Source organism: Falco peregrinus, chromosome 6, assembly GCF_023634155.1.
Source record: "Falco peregrinus isolate bFalPer1 chromosome 6, bFalPer1.pri, whole genome shotgun sequence".
In the NCBI taxonomy this organism is placed as follows: Eukaryota; Metazoa; Chordata; class Aves; order Falconiformes; family Falconidae; genus Falco; species Falco peregrinus.
This window is the reverse complement of record NC_073726.1, coordinates 46,662,498-46,684,764: the sequence shown is the minus strand read 5'-3', so window position 1 is coordinate 46,684,764 and position 22,267 is coordinate 46,662,498. Positions and strand designations below refer to the sequence as shown.

Genomic DNA, 22,267 nt, shown 5'->3' with positions numbered 1-22,267 from the left:
ATTTTTTCATCATAATGTGAGAGAGAAATAGATGTAAAAATAATGGATATGCTCTTGGAGAAGAATTTCATTTCAATCCCAGAACTACTGGTAAGGAACTGGTTTTAATTGTGCCATATTATTTATGTACCTTCCAGCAGGAAGGGAATGATATCTAAAAGAAAAATGACATGAAGTGAACAGCTGGAGCTAGAGCAGAAAGAATATTTTTACTAACAGCTGTTTTTAATGTCCTCTTCCAGAACAGATACTACTGCATATAATGACATTGTATTATAGAAAGAAAAATACACCCTGCCCTTGAGTAAAAAATATGAAATGGTTCTTCTGAAGACTTTTCTTGCTTTCTGAAAACAATAAAGCAACTGTGAAAATATTCTTTCATATGAGTTCTTCCCAATCTGCAATATTTGAAGGTGTATCAGAAAAGAAGGAAAAGAGAAGGTACAGTAGAAAATTATTCTATTATTAGCGCTGCTAGTAAAGATATGATGCATCTCTATGTTTGTGGATTGGCAACACAAACGCATTCCCATCCTATTGTTATATATAGCAAAATCCTACATCTCTTGCTAAGTTCAAATTTTCTTTTGAGGTGGCACAAAAATGAAAAAGGTATAAAAAGGGCAAAAATGAAATGTCTGTAAAGAAACAGAAGGAAAAATTTTGGCAGCCAGCTACATACTGCCATCAGGACTAGCAGATGCAGAAAAGGAGACAGAAGCTGAGAAAATGGAAGCAAATTACTGGGTTTTATTTAACTTAAAATAGAACGAGAGAAAATCTTTGGTTTTTTTACAGAATGCAACACTGAATTCAATGTTTTTCTATTTTTTAATCATCTCTGACACTGAACAAAACAAATAAATCTGTTCATTATGTACAAAAATGGTTTATTTTAGTAATTGCTTAAATATTTTCACAAATATTTTGATTTTTAAAAAACTGAGGAAGCTACGCCAAGATTTCTGCTTTCCAAATGTACTAAAGTTAGTAGAAAAGTTTATTAAAAAAACCCTCATAAAACATATAGTTTCACAAAAAGTGAGCTCCCAGTAGAACACACTTAAAGGTACCGAAATATTAAATACAGTAACATTTTTTTCACAAAACTAACACATTTATTTTGTTACTTACTGGACAGTAAAGGCAGTAGAAATAGGGTATGATTTTTTTTTATCCTAAAAGATAGAATCTTTTCAGATCTGATTCAGGTCAATGCTGAAGTAAAATTATTAGCATGCATATTCAGTTAATTGTATTTCATAAACTAAAATCATAGTCCAATTTTGATGCAGTCAGACACAAAAATAAGTTATCCTAAAATCTGTCAGTCAGAAGGACCAGCAAAACTTTTTCAGTTTGCTTGGTGGTGAGTAGATGGGGAGGAATTATTGCTATGCTAGGTCTACTAGAACTATATAAAAGAGAGCAAGGTTATTAATTGCATTCATATCAAACCAAGTGCCTCTTCACTACAGTATTTGAAAAAGCACAATAACTGTGTGGCAATAGATGATCCCTACAGAGAAGAAATGACGGACAGCAGGGTGGGGAAGCAGGCAGAGCTATGATCCAGAGACCTCAGTATCTGTCTGTTAGCAGAGCCATCAAACCAATGTATGAATGCAGTGTATAGCTGGTAGTGAATCTTTCGACAAATTATTTTCACCATATAAAAAGTGATTAATTCAAACTGATTTTCTTGGCAAAATGTTCAATTTTCCAGATATTTTAATCAGAAATAATTCTCAAAGCAGGATGGAAGCCCTGGTATGTGTTTGCAAGGAAGAAAGACTAATAGCAAAAAAGAGACAAAGACTGCAGGGCAGATATCCCACAAAGTTGGTATTTTGATCATTCAGTTCCTGGGTTCTGCTGGAGCTCAACTCTATTCTGACAGAGCGCGACAGGGACTGAGTTCTTATTTCATGGTCTGACATGGAGCTGGGACGCAGACAGGATGTGAAACATGGGCCCAGCACTGAACAGAATTCTTACGTCCTGTGATACAGGTTAGCCACGCATATTACAGCCTGGTACTTAAGGGTTCTCAGCTTGATCCTCTACATCCCAGATAAGTGCCCTGATATGGGACATAGAAATAGAGAGGATTGCTCAATTCATCAAATCAAATACCTAAATTGAAGGCAACCACATAATCGTTAACTGTGCTACAAGGCACCTGTAGACAACACATCTATTCACCATCTACAGCAAGTCACAAAACACTCCCTAATAAATTGTATTAAACTTGCAACCTTTAATACAAAGTATCAAAAAAGCCTGAAACATTACACAAGGGATAGGAGAGATCAGGGGCATTGTTAATGTCATAATTTCTGTGACAGCTGAGAATGTCTTGATGATCCTAAGATATGTATCTCACAGCGTCTAATGATTAATCATTCAGAGTTGAGCAGCTTTATCATCTCAAATTGAGAGACCAAACAGTGGAGAAATTAATCTTTCACATAAGACAGATGAGTTCTTTGTGTGATTCAAGACATAGCTATATCGCATTTCCAGTGTATCTGTAAACTAGTTTGGCTTTTTTTATAGTACTTCAACTTTATTGCATTATAGACATTAAGTCAAGTGAAGCACTAACTCCTGAGCGCTGGATCTCTAGAGTTTTAGGACTCCGTTTCATCTTAATGCAAAATAGGACAATATGTAAAGTCTTGAGTACAACAGAATAAAAAGTATGAAGTCAACTGGTCCTTCTAACTTCTAATTTGGAGTAAGATTCAACTTGAAAAGCTTTGTAGAAAATTAAATGTAAGGTTTGTAGAAAATTTACAAGTGCACCGGGAGACATATAATATTAGCTAAATGCCTATTGAACATCTCCATGCAGTGCTATACCCATTACACAAGGTTATATTAGAATATACCAGATGCACGCAAAATGTAAACAAATTAATGGTAAGATTAAGCTATACTATTAGCACTGATATTAGCAATCTTTTGGGTTTTATAGCAATATTATTCCTCATATATCTATTAAATTCTTGCCACTTATAAAAGGTACTATCACTTCCATCTGCTCAATTATAAAACAATCTCAGCAGCATTTTGAAGAGTAGCATTACTTACTAGAATGGAGTATGTTGTATATGGTCTATTTCACCCCTGACTCAAAAGTATTTCCAAAGGATGCTGCAACTAATAGTCATTTAAAAAAGAAAACCTTAAATCGTGCTAAATAAAATTTTCAAACAGGTTTTAAAATGCAAAATAACTCAAAATAATGACATTCCTTTGAATTATTGTCTTGATTTGAAAAGTGGGTTTTGTTTGACAGCATGTAGTCACGTATATAATGAGATCATTCTAGATGATAATCACACCGGGATGGATGAAACCGAGTGTAGGTCAGAATACATACAATTTGATGAGCACCGATTTGCAAAACTTGCCCAAAACTCCCCTGAAAGCTAATTTTTTTCAACTGTACTTTATGAGCAATAATAAGAAGTAATGAATCATCAGAACTGTTTAACATATGTCAAGCAGCAGCCTGTTTTTTCTCACTTTGCAAAAAAAATGTAAGCTAATCCTTTGGAAAATGGAAATACTTTAACAACAAAAACATATTTACTGGAATATACTGGATGGGTGGAGACCTGCATGTATTTTGGTAACAAACTGGTCACATGGTATCAGTCATTCCCATGTGCTTTAACTTCAGAAATGACAGAGTGTTTTTAAGAATAGCATTTCATTGTTAAGGATGTTATCAGAGATGTTATCCAGACAAGCATATGATGGGGAGCAATTATCTTTAATTATATACTAAAAACCTCTTAGAGGGATGATAAGGTTGTAAAAGAAAGTACATTAGAGCTGTGATATGTAAGCATTGACATGGCTTGTGCAACCTCAATTAAGCTTCCTGTGCTTATGCATTCTGAAGAAGTATTTAATTATGATTATAATGCTGTTTCTCCACAAGACCTCTGCTGCATCAAGGACATAAAGAAGTGGGAGAAATGGACAATGGAACAAACGAAATTATGGCACATTATAATATTATATCTCCTGCCACATATATAAAAGAACAGAGATGTAAAATATTTTCTTTAAATATCAAACAAACTCATAAGAAAATATGCAAAGGGAATGTTAAATGAGAGTTACTAAAGCTGTAAATTTTTAATCAACAGATCTATTTAATTTTTATCCAAGAGTTTAAAAAGATCTGACAAGAAGTCATCCCAACAAATGGTGCTGTTTCTTGGAATATTAATAAGATTTAAGAAGGCTAAAAGGAAGCTAATGGAGTAACCTTAGTTACAGGCTTTCAGCCTGACAACAGGAATAATGGAACAGCTGATATGGATCACCATTAATGATAAACAAAAGGGGGACAGGTCATGCATATTAGCATTGCTTCAGAGAAACTGGATCTTACTAGTGAACCTGTTTTTTTAAGTGAAATTATAAGTTTAATACAAGTAAATAGGGTTAATTTGATATTCACTTTTATAATACATTTGGGTTACTATTACATTTGTGTTAATAAATTTTATCAAAGTGGTCCATGTTTGCAACTGAGGCAATTTTAAAAAGTTAATAATGAATGATTCTGTATGTATGTGCATGAGAAGTATCCACTGTATACATCACTCATTTCCTCTTTCCAAACTACATAAACAAAACCAAAAGGTAACAGTTTTACCCATCTGTCCCACAAATACCATTGGGGGTGGGAGGAGGGTCAAAAAGCCTGAATTAACCTCGTTACTTTTAATACTCTCTTCTTTGGATTCTGAAAGCTGCCAGTTAAATGAGCAATAATCAGTGAAGAAAGTATACTAGAAACAATGATCACCAAATGCTTTCACTGCCTGCTTCCCAGTTTGTGATACTGAAGTTATATTTTTGCTTTGCTGCATAAATTCTGCTTTTTCCAAAAGACAAGTGAAATGAAACAAAAAAGCAGGACTTTTTTTTTTTTATTCCCAAAACAGCAAAGAATCAATTTTTAACGTAGCGTTTACCAGTTAGTCTGCCACTCAAGTAATGGCAAAATTGGAGGGTTCCAATTTTCTAGTTATTGTTTAATATAAGAATTTTATAACAACAGAGGTTTGTCTAAACACAAAATTGTTCTGTTTAAAATATAGAATAACTCTGGGAGCAGCTGTGTAAGGGGAATCTGTGGCTTTATCTCACTGCCCAGGACTGCTTAGAGTGAAAGCAGACAATGGATGAACTATTATTGAAATCTTTTATCATTCATCTTCTCTCATTTTTTTATTTGTTCTGTTCATACATTTATAATTCAAGTCATAGCCAAATGAAAATAGCACTTATTTTGCATCACAGGAGTTAAATTTTATTTTTCATCCCCCTTTGTAACTTCTATCAAGACATCCAATTCCTACATTGTACAAGACATTGAAATAATAAAGCATGGATGTGTTTTCTTCTTTAAATGTTAAATAGGGGATATATGCACTGTTGGTGTACCTCTACCAACAGCAGCCTACAGCCAAATCAGGAAAGAATATGGAACAGGACCTGTATACATAAAGTATATATAGATCACCTGTATCTGTTTCTCTGGTGATATCGGAAACCCGACTCACCTGAACTATCTAGGAACAAACTTCACTGTAGAAAGAATTTTCAGGCTGTCTGTCTCACTTCCTGAAACCTACCCAAAGATAATTAAAATGGGTCATAGTTTTCACATGCTGTCAGAAGGGGATTTTAGGGGGAGGTAGCGAACTGGGCAGAAATCAGAGATGCACACCACCCTGACCCATCTACAGCCACTTCCAACTACAACAGTGTAATAATACCTGAAGAGGTATCCTCTCCTGATTTCAGATGAAATCAGAAGAAAAGGCAAATATTCTCATGGTAGTATCTCATTTTTCATCTTATACTACAAGACATACAATTTTCCTGATGTCATATCAATAATTAATTGACTAATTCCTAATTTTAACAATGACCCTTCTTTTGGGAGAAGATATGCACGGTAAAAACTAATACAACTGAAGTCAATGACAAAACATGCCCTAACATCAGTGAGGTTAGGAATACATGCCAGCCCGAGACTCAGATCACTTGAAGGCCTGCTGATAAAATCAGCAGGTTGATAACACCTGCCAACAAAACATTAATCAACAAGGACCAGAAACACAGGTAAACTGTACTCCTCTAAGAGATATAGTACTAAAAAAGCTAATATAAAGCATCCTAATTGTACTCCAAGAACTACAGAAATACAGAACATGAGTGTGAAAGCATTATTATGATGAAACAGAACTCCCAAGCTGCCCATATTTTGGGGATTTGTACATAGAGAAAATAAAATGTACTGTAAAAAGCCAGAAAATACTTAAAAATAGAAAATAAACTATAAATTTAAAATTTCTATTATAGGAACAACTATATCAGCAAAAAATCTCCAGGCATAATTTTCAGAGTTTTTTCTTTTACATTTTTGAAGGGTGCTTAAAACTATTACTAGTTGTACTAGAAGAAAAACCAATAAAATGCATGAAGAGCTATTATACATTTTTTTTCCAACTAGCACTCCCTTAATCTTTATTAAAATGCCACGTGAAATTAAAAAATCCGAACTGCAAACATATGCTAGTGCATTAGACAAAATTGCTCCTGATAAGCCGTGTGAACTCTATACTGTGGCAGTAGGAATGACAAATAAGAAATGTGTCATCAGTGAAACAGGAGAAGGTTAGGTTGGTTTCCAATACACTGTATTCTGGCAAAGATTTGTGTCTTGAAGCTCTGAATGTCATCCTTACATCTTTATAAATTAACCTGTTAAAAGAAGTAAATTGAGAAATTTTGTACCATAGCCAATTTTTCTCCATATAGCCCCAACACAGGTTAAAGGAAGACAAGAAGAGCAGAGAAAAAGTATGTATAGGTCTTATAACTAAGGCTGGACGTCTTATTTCACTGTAAGGTACTGACTGAAAAATACAGCTAAAATTGTTTGATATTTTTCAATTTTCACTTTAAAGTTCATTTTACTAAAACCCAGGTAAATAAACAGGAAAACAAACCAAAAAAATATTTCCAGATAGACTAAACGTAACATTTAATTGAAAAAATATATCTGTTTTTCAGTTCAACCACTTCAGGTCGTCTTACAATCCTTGTAACTTCACTCTCCTCTTCTTACACAGAAAAAGCTAAGTATATTAGGGCACAGTATGTAGATAATATCATCCAGACTTCTATAAAGTCCAACACCTAAACGGATGCATACCTATCCAAATAAGACAAAATAACTTGAACATACTGTGATAAAGACCACACACCCTTGGAAGACCTCTATGCAACACTTTACCACCCTTTGAAGTCCTCTAGCCACCACGACAAGGCAGTACTATGTACTATGTAGATATGCATAAGGGCACTAAGAGATTTTCAGAATCATTCCAAGGCTGCCCAGAATTGCTTCTTGAAGAGTTGCTGGAGAGCCCTGACTTAGCCAAAGGCAGTACGTTAGAGTTTCTCTGTCTTGACTTCAGTTGGCCATGAATACACTGAGGTTGGAAATTAAGAGGCTTGTTAATCACCAGCACAGAAATCAGTGGAGAAATGGACTTCTGAGTAACAGGCACAAAACCTCAGCCATTTTTAAGATGTATCCTGAGAAGTTTATTAAAGGAACTAGAAAGGCTAGAACCTAACTTTTCTACCTTTAACGAGAGTACCCTTATCATGTCAGGGCACTGTGAGACTCTTACTCATTCTCATGGCCTATGAATCTTTTCCTGTGCTAAAGGGGTATTAGACTGTACAAAACACCCTGACAACTGGGAAACTTTACTTAATAGAGAGCACTTCTCCAAGGCCAAAAACCACTTAGAAGAGAAACCACTTGTTGCCTAAGAAAGACTTCAGCTATTAGGTTGTTATGGAAACACAAGCCACTTTTGTTAGTTACCTACTTCACCAAAGTGATGCATAGCTCACATTACAATACACACCTTTGCTTTGTGTTCCTTACTGACAAGCTCCGAGTGGCTCTTCATTTGTCACTCAACGTATAGATTAATTATACTCTTTGGAGGTACTGTCTCCTTGAGTAACAGAGAGAAGAATAAGAGACACAGATTGTCATTCATACATCATGCCTTGACCTGAGGCACTAACAAGCTTATAATGACCCTGACCAGCCTTCTGAGGTTTCCAATCACATCCCTCTTCCTGAAGACACCATTTCAGCTCAGCCTAGGGCCTGTGGCTCCTGCCTGAGACATACTGACGGAGTGCCTGTCCTGGGCTTATGCCTGTGCATCCAGACCCCAACTCATGGGCTGACTTCTCAGCTTGACCCTGGACCTGGTCTTGCCATCATGAGACTTCCTGGCCATCACCAGACCTGATCCTGACCTGCATACTGACTTTCTAGCTTGACTTTAGATCTGTCTCATGAGTGCAAAATTGCTTGAACATCAAGGCTCCTAGCTGAACCTTGCCACGATCTCTAGCTCTGCCCTGCTCATTGGGTGGTGAGATAGGGCCCTGACTAGTGAGGCCCCTGCCCTGTCAGCCATGGTAGCTCCCTTTGCTCCTGCCTCCCAATCCCTGATACATCAGGCCTGAGACTCAGTACTTAGGAAATTCAGCACTCATGGCAGGTAGGTAGTAAAGATTTTAAATATGAACCACAATACCAAAAGCTTTCATGGACAATCAACTACTTCAGAAACACTGGTGTCAAGTTAGGCTAAACTTCATAGACTCTAGCTATTTTCAGACAGTTCTAGACCAGCTGTTACATATTGCAGTTACTCTGATAAGAGACTCCCTACTTGATAATGTTTTTCCCTCTGCACAGCTAAGATAACCTTTCTTGATCACTGAAAGTATTTAAACCTGAGGTGTTAGACTGTAGGTCATGTGTTTAAGTGCACTGTATCCTGCTATCTCCAGCTTAAAAAGTGCGCTTAAATGAATAGCAGTCCTTCTGCTTGAAGCAATTTGGGTGAGTGGACTTCAGAAAGGTTAGTGCATGATCCTTCAGATCAATTATAGTTTCAAAATGATGAAGTATGGGTGACTAAGACTAGCCTCTTGAATTTCCATTCATCCAGACAATTTTGTTTATCTGGCAGTGTGATGGTTCCTTCTTGTGGTCACTTTGCAATGGTTTGCCTATAGCTAGAAAATAACTGCACAAAAGCAAAGGCAGAAATTCATTAAAGAAAAGATGCATTTGCTATCTTTGTTTCAATCGGGATAACCGAAATGTCGAAATATTCAGAATAGGTACTGTGAAGATTTATTACTGAAGCTGATCAGAAACTGATGACCTGATAAATAGCATTTTACCAACCCAAGTATTTAATGATTTTGGAAACTATGTAAAGAGTCATATTTTAATTTTGATTAAAATGTTACCATAGCTAGGCTATTTTTCAATTCAGGTTTCCAAAGGACTCTCTCCTAGATATCTGTATGAGACTGCTAACACAGTGTTATACAGTAGACACAAGAATGCAAGAGGTGAGCTGACACACTGGCTGCAAATTTTCAGGCTCATTTTCACTGTAATGCCAGGCTGAGAAAGCAAAAAATCCCTAATGCTACAGTAGATAGGCCAGCTTGGGGACAGTTTTATATGTTGTAATAATTCAGTGACCAACATTTTTTGTTACTTTCCCTGCTGTGATTATGAGGCTGTAAAAAAAAACAAACGTATAATTAATTACAGATTTATTATCTTGCATGATCCTCCTTACAAGTTACTGGCATTTAAGTGCAAATTAAGTAATGTTTCTAAATAAAAAAACATCATGACTGACAACAGCAAGTTTTCTCCAGTGTACATTTAGCTGGGTAGATGACCAGTATAGCTGCTGAGGTATCTCTTCCTTTATGTTTCAACTCCTCGCCTTGCGCTTGCCTGCTACAGGCCAGTGGCAACACATTACATATCTAAGGCCATCTTTATCCCCTTGACATAAGCCATATCTTAGATGTAACTGGGTAGAGTAGTTGTACCAAAGCTATCTTTAAAACTGCTGACTTGGGAATTGCTGACTGCGGTGGCTGAGAGCTCACCATAAGTGAGGTCACTAAGTATCTACCTCATTTCTCAGCTGGATTTTACAGCCCACACTGCACATAACTGGAAAAAAAAATAGGTCCTTGAACTAGCACTCCCTTAATCAAGGATGATTTTTGTACAGTTTACAGACAGCAATGTCCCTTCCTGTTATTGAGATACTGTGTTAAAACCTTCATTCATCAGCATGGACAGATCAACTTTCCCAAAGGAGGATTTTTTTTCCCACCAAGTTATTCACAAAGAAAAAAAAGTTTGAAAAGTCCTCTCTAATTCATAATGATACTCAATAAGACCTAAAGTTACTTTAAGTAGTACTGGCCATCATTCATTATTATTAAAGATTTACCATGTAGACTGCCACCTGGTCTCACTCCTAGGGAGTTTCTGTAGTAGAAACTATAGAGGCAGACCAAAAGAGATTTGATCTCTCTGTTGGGTATGGACACACACGTAACTCCAATGAAGAAAATGCCTTCTGTAATTTAGCTCAGATTTCATTCAATATTTCTACTAAATAAAGTGTATGACATTGTCATGGTTTAACCTGGCAGGTAGCTAAACACCATGTGGCAGGTAGCCACTCCCTCACACCCGTGTCTCACCCCAGCAGGACAGGGGAGAGAATTAGGAAAAAAGAAAAAAAAGTAAAATTCATGGGTTGAGATAAACACATTTTAATATGACAGAAAATAAAAGGAAAATAATTATACTAGTATTAATAATGACGACAAAAGAATTAGAATATATATAAAACAACTGATAGACAATGCAATTGCTCACCACCGACCGACCGATGCCCAGCCGGTCCCTGAGTTGCCATTGGCCCCTCCCAGTCAACTACCCCCAGTTTATGTACTGAGTATGACATTCTATGGTATGGAATATCCTTTTGGCCAGTTTAGGTCAGCTGTCCTGGCTGTGTCTCCTCCTAGCTTCTTGTGCCCCCAGACTACTCCATGGTAGTGTTGTATGAGGAGCTGAAAAGTCCTTGGCTTAGTGTAAACACTGCTTAGCAACAACTAAAACATCGGTGCATTATCAACATTATTCTCATCCTAAGTCCAAAATACAGTATTATGCCAACTACTAGGAAGAAAGTTAACTCTATCCCAGCTGAAACCAGGACAAGGGTTTGTACCATGGAGTATGGTACAAAATGTCCAAGCTACCAAAGATGCAAATTAAGTCTGTAAGGGTCTTCAACAGCACAGGCCCAAATACAGCATGGTGCTGCACCTAAACTTCTGCTACTAGTATTGCAGACACCAGATAGTTGATCAAAACCACACTAATTTAATGGAGATACTTGACAACACCAACTTTACCATTAGAATTATCCAGTGCCTTGAGCTTTAGCCTTTTATTAGAAATTTACACCTTTTTTGACATGATTTGTTGCTATAGTTCACAAAATATTACAACCTTAAGATCAAAAGGACAATACTAATGTATGCTTTATGAACTAGTAACATTTTATGGTTATTTTCCAAGGTTAAATATGTCATGCGATTTCTTTTTTTAATTGAAGGGTAGTCTAAATGTTAACATAACTAGGAAAAACATCTAGTTTCAGGAAGGAGGATACTGTTCTGGAATAGCCCAACAGAAAGGACAGTAAGATTGATTCATGAATCAGTTAATTTATGAAATTAATTTTATGGGATTGATTTATGAAATTTTAAATCCAAATTTGTATTTTACTTAACAGAAAATTATGTCTCAGAGTGCAGTACTTCAGAATATTCTTACTATGTCTTAACTGTTAGTTTAAAAGCAGAGATACTGAGACAGAGACGTTAAGATAGTCTGCCAAACTGTCCTACTAATCTATCACAGAAACGAAGAGCAGCTTAACTTGAACTCAGACATACATGCAGTCTTCTTTACTCTTAGATCAGTACTAATTAGAAGCAATTGTTTCAACTACCAGCATAAACCTATAATGTAACATTTTTTCCTATATCAACCTAATTTTTTGCAAGCACACATAAAAACTTACACAAGAGAGGATTTCAGAAGTGGAAGTAACAAACTTAATGACTTTTTTTCCCCCCTTCTGTTCATTTTTTCTCCCTTACATGTAACAATCTTTTACCATTTGGTGCATGGAGTTCTCACGCTCTGCTATTCCTTACTAGTTAAGGATAAGATTCAGGAAATTAAAAATAGTATGGAGAAGTAGAGAGCAGTCTGGTTTTTTTCCCAGTAGATCAGAGAACAATGACTGGCAAGGTGACTATTCCCAACCTGTTAGGAGTTTACTGGCAGAGCAGATAATAGTTACAACATGCAGTCCTACAGCTTGAAAGGCTAGCCAGAATGACCTTTCCTCTCAATACAGGAAAGGAGAATTTTCAATCACTGAATGCAGTCAGTCACACTTCTACTGCCAAGAGGTAGTAATGCCCCAGACAGTGGGGAGAGTTGATCAGAATACCCTACCACCTAGGGAAAGGAGAGCGACAGATGCAATTTTATGTTCAGAGTGCTGCCTCATGCTCTGAAATGAACTCTACACATGACATAGTATAGCAATTCGGAAAAGTATTCCCAAAGTCAGCATGTCTTAGTGATACAAAAACAGGGAAATTCAGGAAAAAAAGGTATGCAAATTAGATATTTGTTTAAACGAATGATCTCTGTAATCATACATAACTTATTCAGGCAATAAAACTGTATGAAGTGAAGTGGCAGGCTGACATTCACATACAATTATGCATAGTGTTATGTACCTTATAACTGTGAGTGACATTGCTGTTTCATTTGGGGCCTCTGTAGTATAAAATAACAGCCAACATGGTTACAAATATGGCTTACAAACCAGGCCAGTTAGGTAATTACTACATTTATAGCTTAAAATAAAATCACATTTTGGAATCTGCTTATCTATACAGCCAAATGTTCTTCCCAATAAAATACCAAGGAAAAGATCGTAGTGGTATATGGAAAACCAAGACAGAAGGAATTACAGTACATTTGTACTGTCAACTCATTGACCTTGTTAGATATTACAAAGATTATGGGTGCCCCCATGAATGTTCTACAGCTTCCTTGGTTATTCTCTGTGCCTCTGATACACACCATATTTAACAATACACAAAACATCTTTTTAAATTAAGACCTAAAAATATCCTCTAGGATCTGTTTTTCATACTGGTCTTACTACATCTAAGAAAAAAGCCTATGTTCAGCAGGCAGCATGCTTCCAAAGCCTGGTATTTGAACTAGTGAAAAGTCTATCTCTCTCTCTTTTTTTTTTTTTTTTTTTTTTTTTTTTTTTAATAGTAATTACAATGGAAAGTTTTGTAGTTGAGCCACATTACCATTGAGGCAGATAATGAACTCCCTTGGCCAATTTATGGGGTAGGGGTATGGCAGCCTTCCCATCGCACTAAGTAAGTTTATGGTGATTAATCAAGTAGAAGTCTGAAAAACAAGGATAATTTTGCATTTTCTTCCTTTACTGAACAACCTGTAATATTGTCCTGCACAGTCTGCTAATTTTTTTAGATTACCAGAACCAAAAAAAATCAACAAAGTAAATTTTCAGTTACAAGAGTAGAAGCATTAAAGTTTGAGTCAGAGTCTGGTTAACTCTGTGCAACTATGCTATAAAGATGCTATTGTATTTTGTTCCACCTCTTAGATCACTGTTCATAATGCAGGTTCCCTCTTCAGCCCAAATTTCACGGGGAGGTAGGAATTATGACCCACTCTACCTCACCTTGCAGACTCCAAATCTGTATCGTAACATCTGGCCCTTACATACAATGCTTGATATAGTTCTGGCACTCTTCCAATACTAGCTCAGCTGTGTAATCAAGAAGGTGCTTACCCTTACACAGACTAGATAGGTAACATGATGTTAGTCAACAATCATCTATCATTCTTGTATATTTCCTAAATCATGATTCATAACCAAGATAGCACAGGTCAAAAAGTCAATTGCCCGTTTCAGATAGGTCTTGCTTTTGTCATTTGTCAAAGCAGACTCCCAGTCCAATTACTTATAGCGGAATGATTATATTCTGAAATTCCTGTACCAGGTGGTAACTAATGAAGAATTCAAACAAAGATAATGGATGAGAACATATAGTTTTGGAGGATATAAACAGAATGCTTACAAATATCATTCATCTAACTCAGCATAATTCTTTTGTTTTTTTAACTATTGTAACTCATTGCTCTTCAAACCTGTACAATACAAAAAGCTGTCTACCAAACTGTCATTTAATATTTCTATCAGTTCTCATTTACTGTTTCATTGTCAAAAACAGAGCAGATCTTCCTTTACACAGAAATAAAATACAGAGTAATTTAAATTTTGAATTAGTTGCATAATGTTGCTAAGCACTTCATTAAGGAACAGAAACAGGTTGATAAATAGATTACTGTGAAAGGCTGGGCTTAAAGACGTTCTATTTCTAGTTTAGCTTTTTGCAATCTTACATTTATCTGGAAAAATATTTAAACCTCTGCTTTGTTTTCCCTTTTACAGCATTTTGCTATTAATCTTTAATCTGATATTAAGCTCTTAGGGTAGCTAACAGAAGACTACAATCATGCTGTGATAACTAAACAGAGTACTGTATTCTTAAAAAATATAAACCTATACCTTCTATATATAATTCTGTATCTTCTATGACACTACACTTACACCAAAGACTGTGTAAAGGATTATTTAGTCATTTACCTGGTCTGGAGGAAGGAACTCTTGCTATCTCTAGGGAACAAGGTTTTTTGGTCACTGCTATGTCTATCGAATCACAAAGACTGCTGTCATTTTCTGAAGGAACTGCATCCAGAGGTACAGAAGGTATTGCTTCCAATGCATGACCTCTCTTCTTTGTATAAGATTCCTGAAATGCAAACGTTTAAATTGGTAAGAGAGATATTTCTCAGATGACACAGGAAAAGAACTAAGTTCAACAACTCTGGCTAGCAAGGTTTAAAATTCAGCAAATTAAAACCCACATTCCACTGAAACCAAATTGTAACAGACTGGAAGAATTACTTGCATGCTAGAAGATTACATTTCTTGTTTCTTTAAATTTTTGTGTAATATAGTTCTTGTTTAGTTACAGAAATGTCTTTATCCATCAAACTTGGTATTTAGCAAAAGCTCCAACATAACCGCTCTTGCCATATCTGCTTTGCTAGGTTCTAATTCAGGGGATGTCTCTTCAAATTTTTTAATTATACCTCATGAAAATGACAATTACGTTAACTTCATATATATATATATATATGAAACTGTTTATATTATATATAAGAAAGCTAAAGATATGTGATCTCAGTTTTGATGATAGAATCCCAGGTTGTGAATGAAGATGAATTACTGCTCTGTATTTGACAGAAGAGCAATAATGGTGCAAGGTCTCTTAACAGTGACACATGTAGAGAATTCCCATCATTAGTGAATGTTGAGGGAGGAAGGGAGGGGAAAAAAGGACATTAAACTGTCTAATCAAGCAGATTGTCTCTGATTTAGAACATGAACGAGAAGATAACATACAGTTTCACCAGAGTTTCTTGATTTGTGATTTTTTTTTTTTAATCCCAGAAGAAACCAATTGCATAGGCAAAGACATTATTCTCGCATCTTTCTTACAATGGACATATGGATGCCTGGGAAAGTCAAGCACTGCAAGTAAATAAAATATAAAAAATGCAAAGGGCCAGAAAGAACCCTGACAGATATTATCATAGCGCTACTCAGAAGATCACTGAAAATTATGACGACTAAAACAGGATGTGGAATAACAATTTCTTGAAAAAGAACAGCTCACATTATCTAAGGTAAACTATGGCTGTAGATAACTGTCCCTTTTTTAGGTAAATTATACTGTTAGCGGATCATTACACTACTGAAATCCTTGCCGTTTTTTCTGCTCATTGTGTTGTGACCTGTTTTTTATGAGAGTTCATAAACTGGTAATAATTCAAGGCCTCTCGAAGGACAGGGTTGAGATAGCAACAACAGGAGCTCCACTTCAAAATTCTATTTGATTACTTCAGTAGAATCAAATTTTAAATCCTAGGTTAAACCACCGCTGAACACAGAACTTGCAAATGAATACTGGAAACAGTGAATAGGGAAAAGAAATCATACAAAAAAGAAAAAATAAACAGAATACTAACAAGCAGTTATAATAAAAAATTAGTATGTACTAGCAAACAATACAAGATCAGTTGTATTCCTGTCAGTGTTCAAAGAATATGCCTAAAAGAGGAATGTGATTATGTTTCTACCTCTTCAGCCCTTTCCTGTTTATGTCTAGTCCAAGTATGAGGTCTCTGCATTAGCAATCTTACTGATACATACTAATAGTAACTAGTTACAGCTGGTGGACTCTAAAGACGTAACAAGCAATTGGAAAAGTTTGTTAAGTGGGCTTAATGCAGCTTCCAATAGTTTTTTTTAACATTAGCCATCTCATTCCTTAAATGAAGTTAACAGAAAATTATCCTATATTAAAAAAAAAAAGTTATTTCTTTTAAATCCTGCAAATAACACTTGCATAAAATGAAACATGGATCTTAGGAACAGTACAACTGAAATCAAGAAATATACAAATACATGGTTTTATTACTAGAATAAATGTGCATAAGGTGAAAACTTAGGTTTAAATTAAAGATGACTTTAAAAACTTTGTAACTTAAAAATAACAGTTCTATTAACTCTGTATTATATTCCTGTATTTTTATCACAATAAACATAGCAAATATTTCTCTCTAGACCACTATGTAATGTGGAGTCATTGAAGCTGCAGAAGTGCAACTGCTAGACAAGAGGAGGATTCCTTCCTGCCTTGAAAAAAGAGGAATTTCTACCTTGTCTATTTCAGCCTGCGGTAAAAAGACAGAGGCAAAAATTTATTTACCAAAGCAATGACTAAAACAGCAGACTTCAATTTAATCCTTGTACATGGAAGTTTCTATAAAAGTAAGTCAGAACGCCAAAACCCTAGTAAATCTGCTAGAGAAGCTGACAAATACTGCAGCTTTAAAACTGTCACCAAACACTGAAGTGAAACACTGCTCAGCTCCTAAATTCAGCTACATTCAAAAACCATAAAAAATTGATATATGAAACGTAAGAATAGACGTTGGATCATACTTGGTATCTATGCCACCCAATTTCTGTCTATAAAGACAGCCAACAGTGCTGGCCCAGAGAACAGTGAGATCAGCACAAGACCATGTAGTTATACTCCTACAACCCTTTGTGGGTTCCACACTTCATAATCAAAAGGTGCTGACTTTGTTTTGCATGTCCACCAGCCACACTTAATAAAATTACCTCCTTAGGTTGCCTTGAGAGCACGTGTCATTTTTTACAGCTAAAACCAAAATGGGATGCATGCAAACTATCTCACCAGGTTTGGCATCCCTAATACTTGTACTTCAGAAGGCGACAAATTCTTGTTCTTTACTTACCCTCTCCTTGTGATTTCACAGAACTTTCATACTTCCATTGTCTGCTCCTTTATGGAATGAGAACTTCTAATCTACTCACCCAGCTGTTCCAGGATTTTGACCATCCCTGTCATCCCTCACCCTCAGTCTTCAGTGATGTTACAGGGATCAGATTTTCACATGGCATTCAAGATAAGGGCTTACCAGGTATTCATACTGACATAATGATTTTCCCTCTTTTGTATTCTACTCCTTTCCTAATTGCTCTTAACATTCAACCTGATTTTCTGAATGTTATTCAACATTGTGCAATTAACACTGCAAGAATATAAATGTCAGAGAAGAATAAATAAAATTATGGGGTTACTGAGAAAATGGTTGGAATGTAAATTACTGACAAGTAAATTCTTCCTAAATCTCCCCCTAATAAAGCAAACATATAGTTTGCCAAACAGATAAACTGGAGTAAAAAAATAATTGTTAAAACTTTTAAAAGTCTGGAATTCTATCAACTGATTAAATGAAGATGATAAGCCTCAATTAAAAAGTGCATATGTAGCAAAAAAACCCAAACTGCTCATTGATGGAAAAAAGCAATGTAAATTCTTCTGGTTTTTCCATTTTGCAGTTGCCGAGCAAATTTTTAAACTCTAAACTAATGGAAGTTATATGTTAGTAGATGACATAAAATTTTCTTCAAGTATCAGGCATCAAGCAATGTGATTCTGGTTTTTTTTCAAAGATTAAAAGCTCTTCAGCATTCTCAATAATACCAGTTCTGTTGTCTCACCTCACCCACTGCCATGAGCAGTAACTACAATAATCCTACATGTCCTCAATATTTTCATCTGCATAATAAAACTGTCTAAAGAAACACTTTTTAACTATAGTTGAAAAATATTTAGTTCTAAAATAAAAAAAATAATCTGAGTTTATTTTTTAAAATTTGAGATTATTAATCTTTAATTTCTGTAAACTATTCCAAAAAGCTGAAGATGACACATGTAACTGACCACAATTATCAAGTCAGAATCAGTTCTTATTTGAAATTACAGCTTCATAAAATTAATGTGCTGGCTGCCAGTATATTAAAATAAGTATTTTTGTGGAAAGGATAAAAGCACATACACAATAGAAGTGACAGAAAAAGAGGAGTGAGTGTGGGTGAGTCACTGGGAAAGCATTAGAGAACAGTTGCCCATACTAATAAAATATAAATTAGATTTTTGCCTTGTAGAAAGAAACAGCAAAGTGAGATTAAAGTTGCTGAGCACATGCCAGGGACACACATAGCCCTTACTCAGAAACCTCCAACCGGGTCTCTCCTGAGCATCTGCTTGATGTTTAAATAACTATCATGTGTAATCTCGAACCTAAACAGGACTAGAAAATAGAAAGGGGCAGGGTGGAGGGGGGAGGGGCAGGGGAAGGATGTGATTGTTGATCAGTGGGAATGAATTTGCTTCTAAAATATCTATATGGGAATTGCAAATGCTTATATACAAGTGTGAAACAATATTCCATAACATATCTTCAAAAACTACATGATGTTAAGTTAGACCTTTTTTCCATGTTTCTGCCAAGCTTCTAGCTACTCTTGCTTCTGCTTTCTAGATAATCCTGCATTCCTTATAAGACTCAAGCTGAATGTTGTATGCTCAAGGACTGAGATATAAGCAGTATATATGACTTCATGTTTATATGACCTCAGAATAAAATGACAGAGGCTCAGTAGGCATCTAATCTGAACTGACATTCTGACAAGATAGAATTTGTATTTAACTGATTTTTTTTTCATACTATCCATCTCCTTTCTGTAGAAATCATGTCAGTTGAAGTTTTATTACTTTCTTGGAACATGGGACAACAGATCAGAGTCAGACATGACTGCCCGATGACCAACAAATCAAAGAAAAACTTATTCAAAGACGTGCTGTTACACTCATTCATCACAGCGATAAAGTATGTAGGTATGTTGTGTCTCACCAGACAATGATTAACTTATTTATAAATTTTAAATTTATTAACAGTTGTTTTGATCTCTTGGAGCCTAGGCTACTCACAGTTGAAGGCCACACCATATCCTGTTATTTGAAAACTTACTAGGTCTGGATTTGCTTAAGTCTCTCTTTTGATCTATGACTACCTTGTCATTAAACAGTAACCGTCCTCACAATTTATGTAAGACACCTAATAAGAATCATAAACATATAAAAGAAACAGTTATTTTAGCCCTAAATCACTTCTTTAGAAAGTATGGGGAGCAAGAATGATCTTAGGCATTTTTATACTTGAAAATATAAGTTAAGGACACAGGTTTAGAAATGGAATGATTAGGGGGCAGTTTCAATGGTCTTAAATTACATTTTCAGATAAACTTTTAAAGAAAACTTTATGGCTATAATTATTGATTTTATGGCTCTTCCTCCACCACAGTGGGAGGTGTGCCTAGTTGTTCTTCAGGAGAGTGCTCTGATACTTCTATTAATAAAACTTAGGAGAATTATTGATCCTAAATGCTTCATCACCCAAAGCTGATGATTACCATGAGAGTGAGCAATGACTGTTGCATTTATCCCATTTATGTCATAAAATCATAGAACAGTCTGGGTTGAAAGGCACCTTTAAAGGCCACCTAGTCCAACCCCCCTTGCAACCAGCACGGACATCTTCAACTAGATCAGGTTGCTCAGAGCCCCATCCAGCCTGACCTTGAATGTTTCCAGGGATGAGGCATCTACCACCTCTCTGGGCAGCCTGTGCCAGTGTTACACCGCCCTCATCATAAAAAATTTCTTCCTTATATCTAGTCCGAGTGTCTTTGCATCAAACATACTTGTCTATGTTTTTAAGCAGACTGATGTATAACATTGTTGGATTGGGACACTTCACACTGAAATATTCATGATAAGTAACCGAAGTTGCTGAGAGGAATCAAGAACTCAAACAAGAAAAAAGTCCTAATCGGCGACTGAAGATAATTAGGATAGTTTTTTGGCATGCAGCAAAGCGGTGGGGAGAATGCCTGAACCTGAAGGGTATTGTGTGAGTTTGTCACAATAATGTACTTGGCAAAAACAATTAGAAGTATTTCCTGTGTCATCATAACCTAAAAACACAATTAGATGGTGAAATATTTATTTTGACTGCCTCTCCACTGAAGGAAATTAGGAATATTACTATAATTTTATGGCGAATAAACCCACTTATCTATTACTAATAATTTAACCAAAGTAATTTTTATAGTATTGTGTAATTAGAATAATTTTTCATGAGTCAAGCTATGATAAATGTTCATTGTTATGTCAGCTAGAAACACTTGAATATTTAATTTGTCACAGAACAGATAATAAGGTTCATGATACATTACGGAATCTGGAAAATCCCCAATAATCTCATTTAAGTGTAATGACACTGGAGGATCTCCACTGGTCTGCACAGAGTATTTATAATATCGATTTTAAAAGGGTATTCTCTTTTACCCTCTCCCCAGGCATCAGAAATAGTGGGCTTGCTGTTGTAGGAATAATACATGTACAGAATTATCTGAAATAATTTTTTCCTCCAGCACCTGAAACAACCTTTCAGTAAGCCTTCCACAGAGCTAAGAAAAAATGTTTATTTTTGAAAAAAAATGCTAAATCTGTTGTTCTGTATATTTATATTGTTAGAAATATAAAGATGATGCATAATTCTTCAGAAACCATTAAAAAAAGTTAGATCTGCTTTTTCAAACTTTGTGTTTGAGAAAAAATGAGCATTATTTACATAGCACCCCAAATGTAGTTTTATCTTCTCCTTTTCAAATGCATATTTTCACATATCTTGTTTAGAATCTAAAATTTCATATGAAAATTCTAGAGATGTCAACCCCTGAAAGCTAAAGGTCGGTACAAAGTTTTACAATACAAAACTCACTAATGTAGCCTTAACTATAAATGTACGAAAACATGGGTAAATAACAAATGCAGCGTTAACCTCAGCAGCAGAAACGTATCACTATATTTTATGTGGCGTTTTCATAATTCCATCTGGCAGATACTCAGAATATCAAATGAAGTTAGATTGTTGTAGTCATGTTACATGCTTTCCCATGCATACAACATTCAGGCCATGAAAAAGAGCAGATGCTTCCTCTAATAAATAACTCACTGTGACAAAGAATATACTACAAGTCTACATAATCTGGTTTATGCAAATGTTAATGGTTGTGTGTAGCAATACAGCCTAATACAATAACTGGTTTAACAAACGATTCTTAGGTTAGCTGAATAAAACGCAATTATAAACTAGAAAGTAATTTCCAGGTTAAATATCCTCCCATTTTTCCCCACTGTTTTCATGAACAAGATTAAACAAAAGAACACCTTGTTTGAATACCAAGCTATAGGAAAATGCCTATTTAAAATAAATGCTATTGTATTAAAAAGATAAAATGAGCTGGAACTTCAGCTCCATGGGAACAATACTTCATTGCCAGTTGCTTATGCTCTAACGCCTAGGTTTTAAACAGACATGCACACAACACACACACAGCAGTTGGCTTAATACATGCAGAAAATTTTGGTAAATAAAAAAAATCAGGATAAAAAAACTTAATAAAGTATGTTATGCATTACTAAGTATGGTAATAAAACCACTAATTAATCTCTGTCAAAATATTCTGGTATTATTTCATAGCCAGAACTTCAGATATGAAGGAGAGTCCATACAAACATTTATTTTCACACAACACTTTCTCTAGTAAGAGAGAAAATAATGCATTAGAAAGTGAGA

The 22,267-nt window shown here is 35.4% G+C and overlaps 1 protein-coding gene across 4 annotated transcripts in view; it reads right to left on the bottom strand.

Moving 5' to 3' along the window:
* Window positions 1-22,267, bottom strand: part of ANKS1B (ankyrin repeat and sterile alpha motif domain containing 1B) — a 442,036-nt gene that overhangs the window by 296,082 nt on the left and 123,687 nt on the right. For all 4 annotated transcript variants that reach the window (XM_027794224.2, XM_027794228.2, XM_027794229.2 and 1 more), the window contains exon 10: window positions 14,766-14,931. In XM_027794224.2, the coding sequence (XP_027650025.2) occupies window positions 14,766-14,931 (166 nt within the window). The remainder of the gene's footprint in view (window positions 1-14,765; window positions 14,932-22,267) is intronic.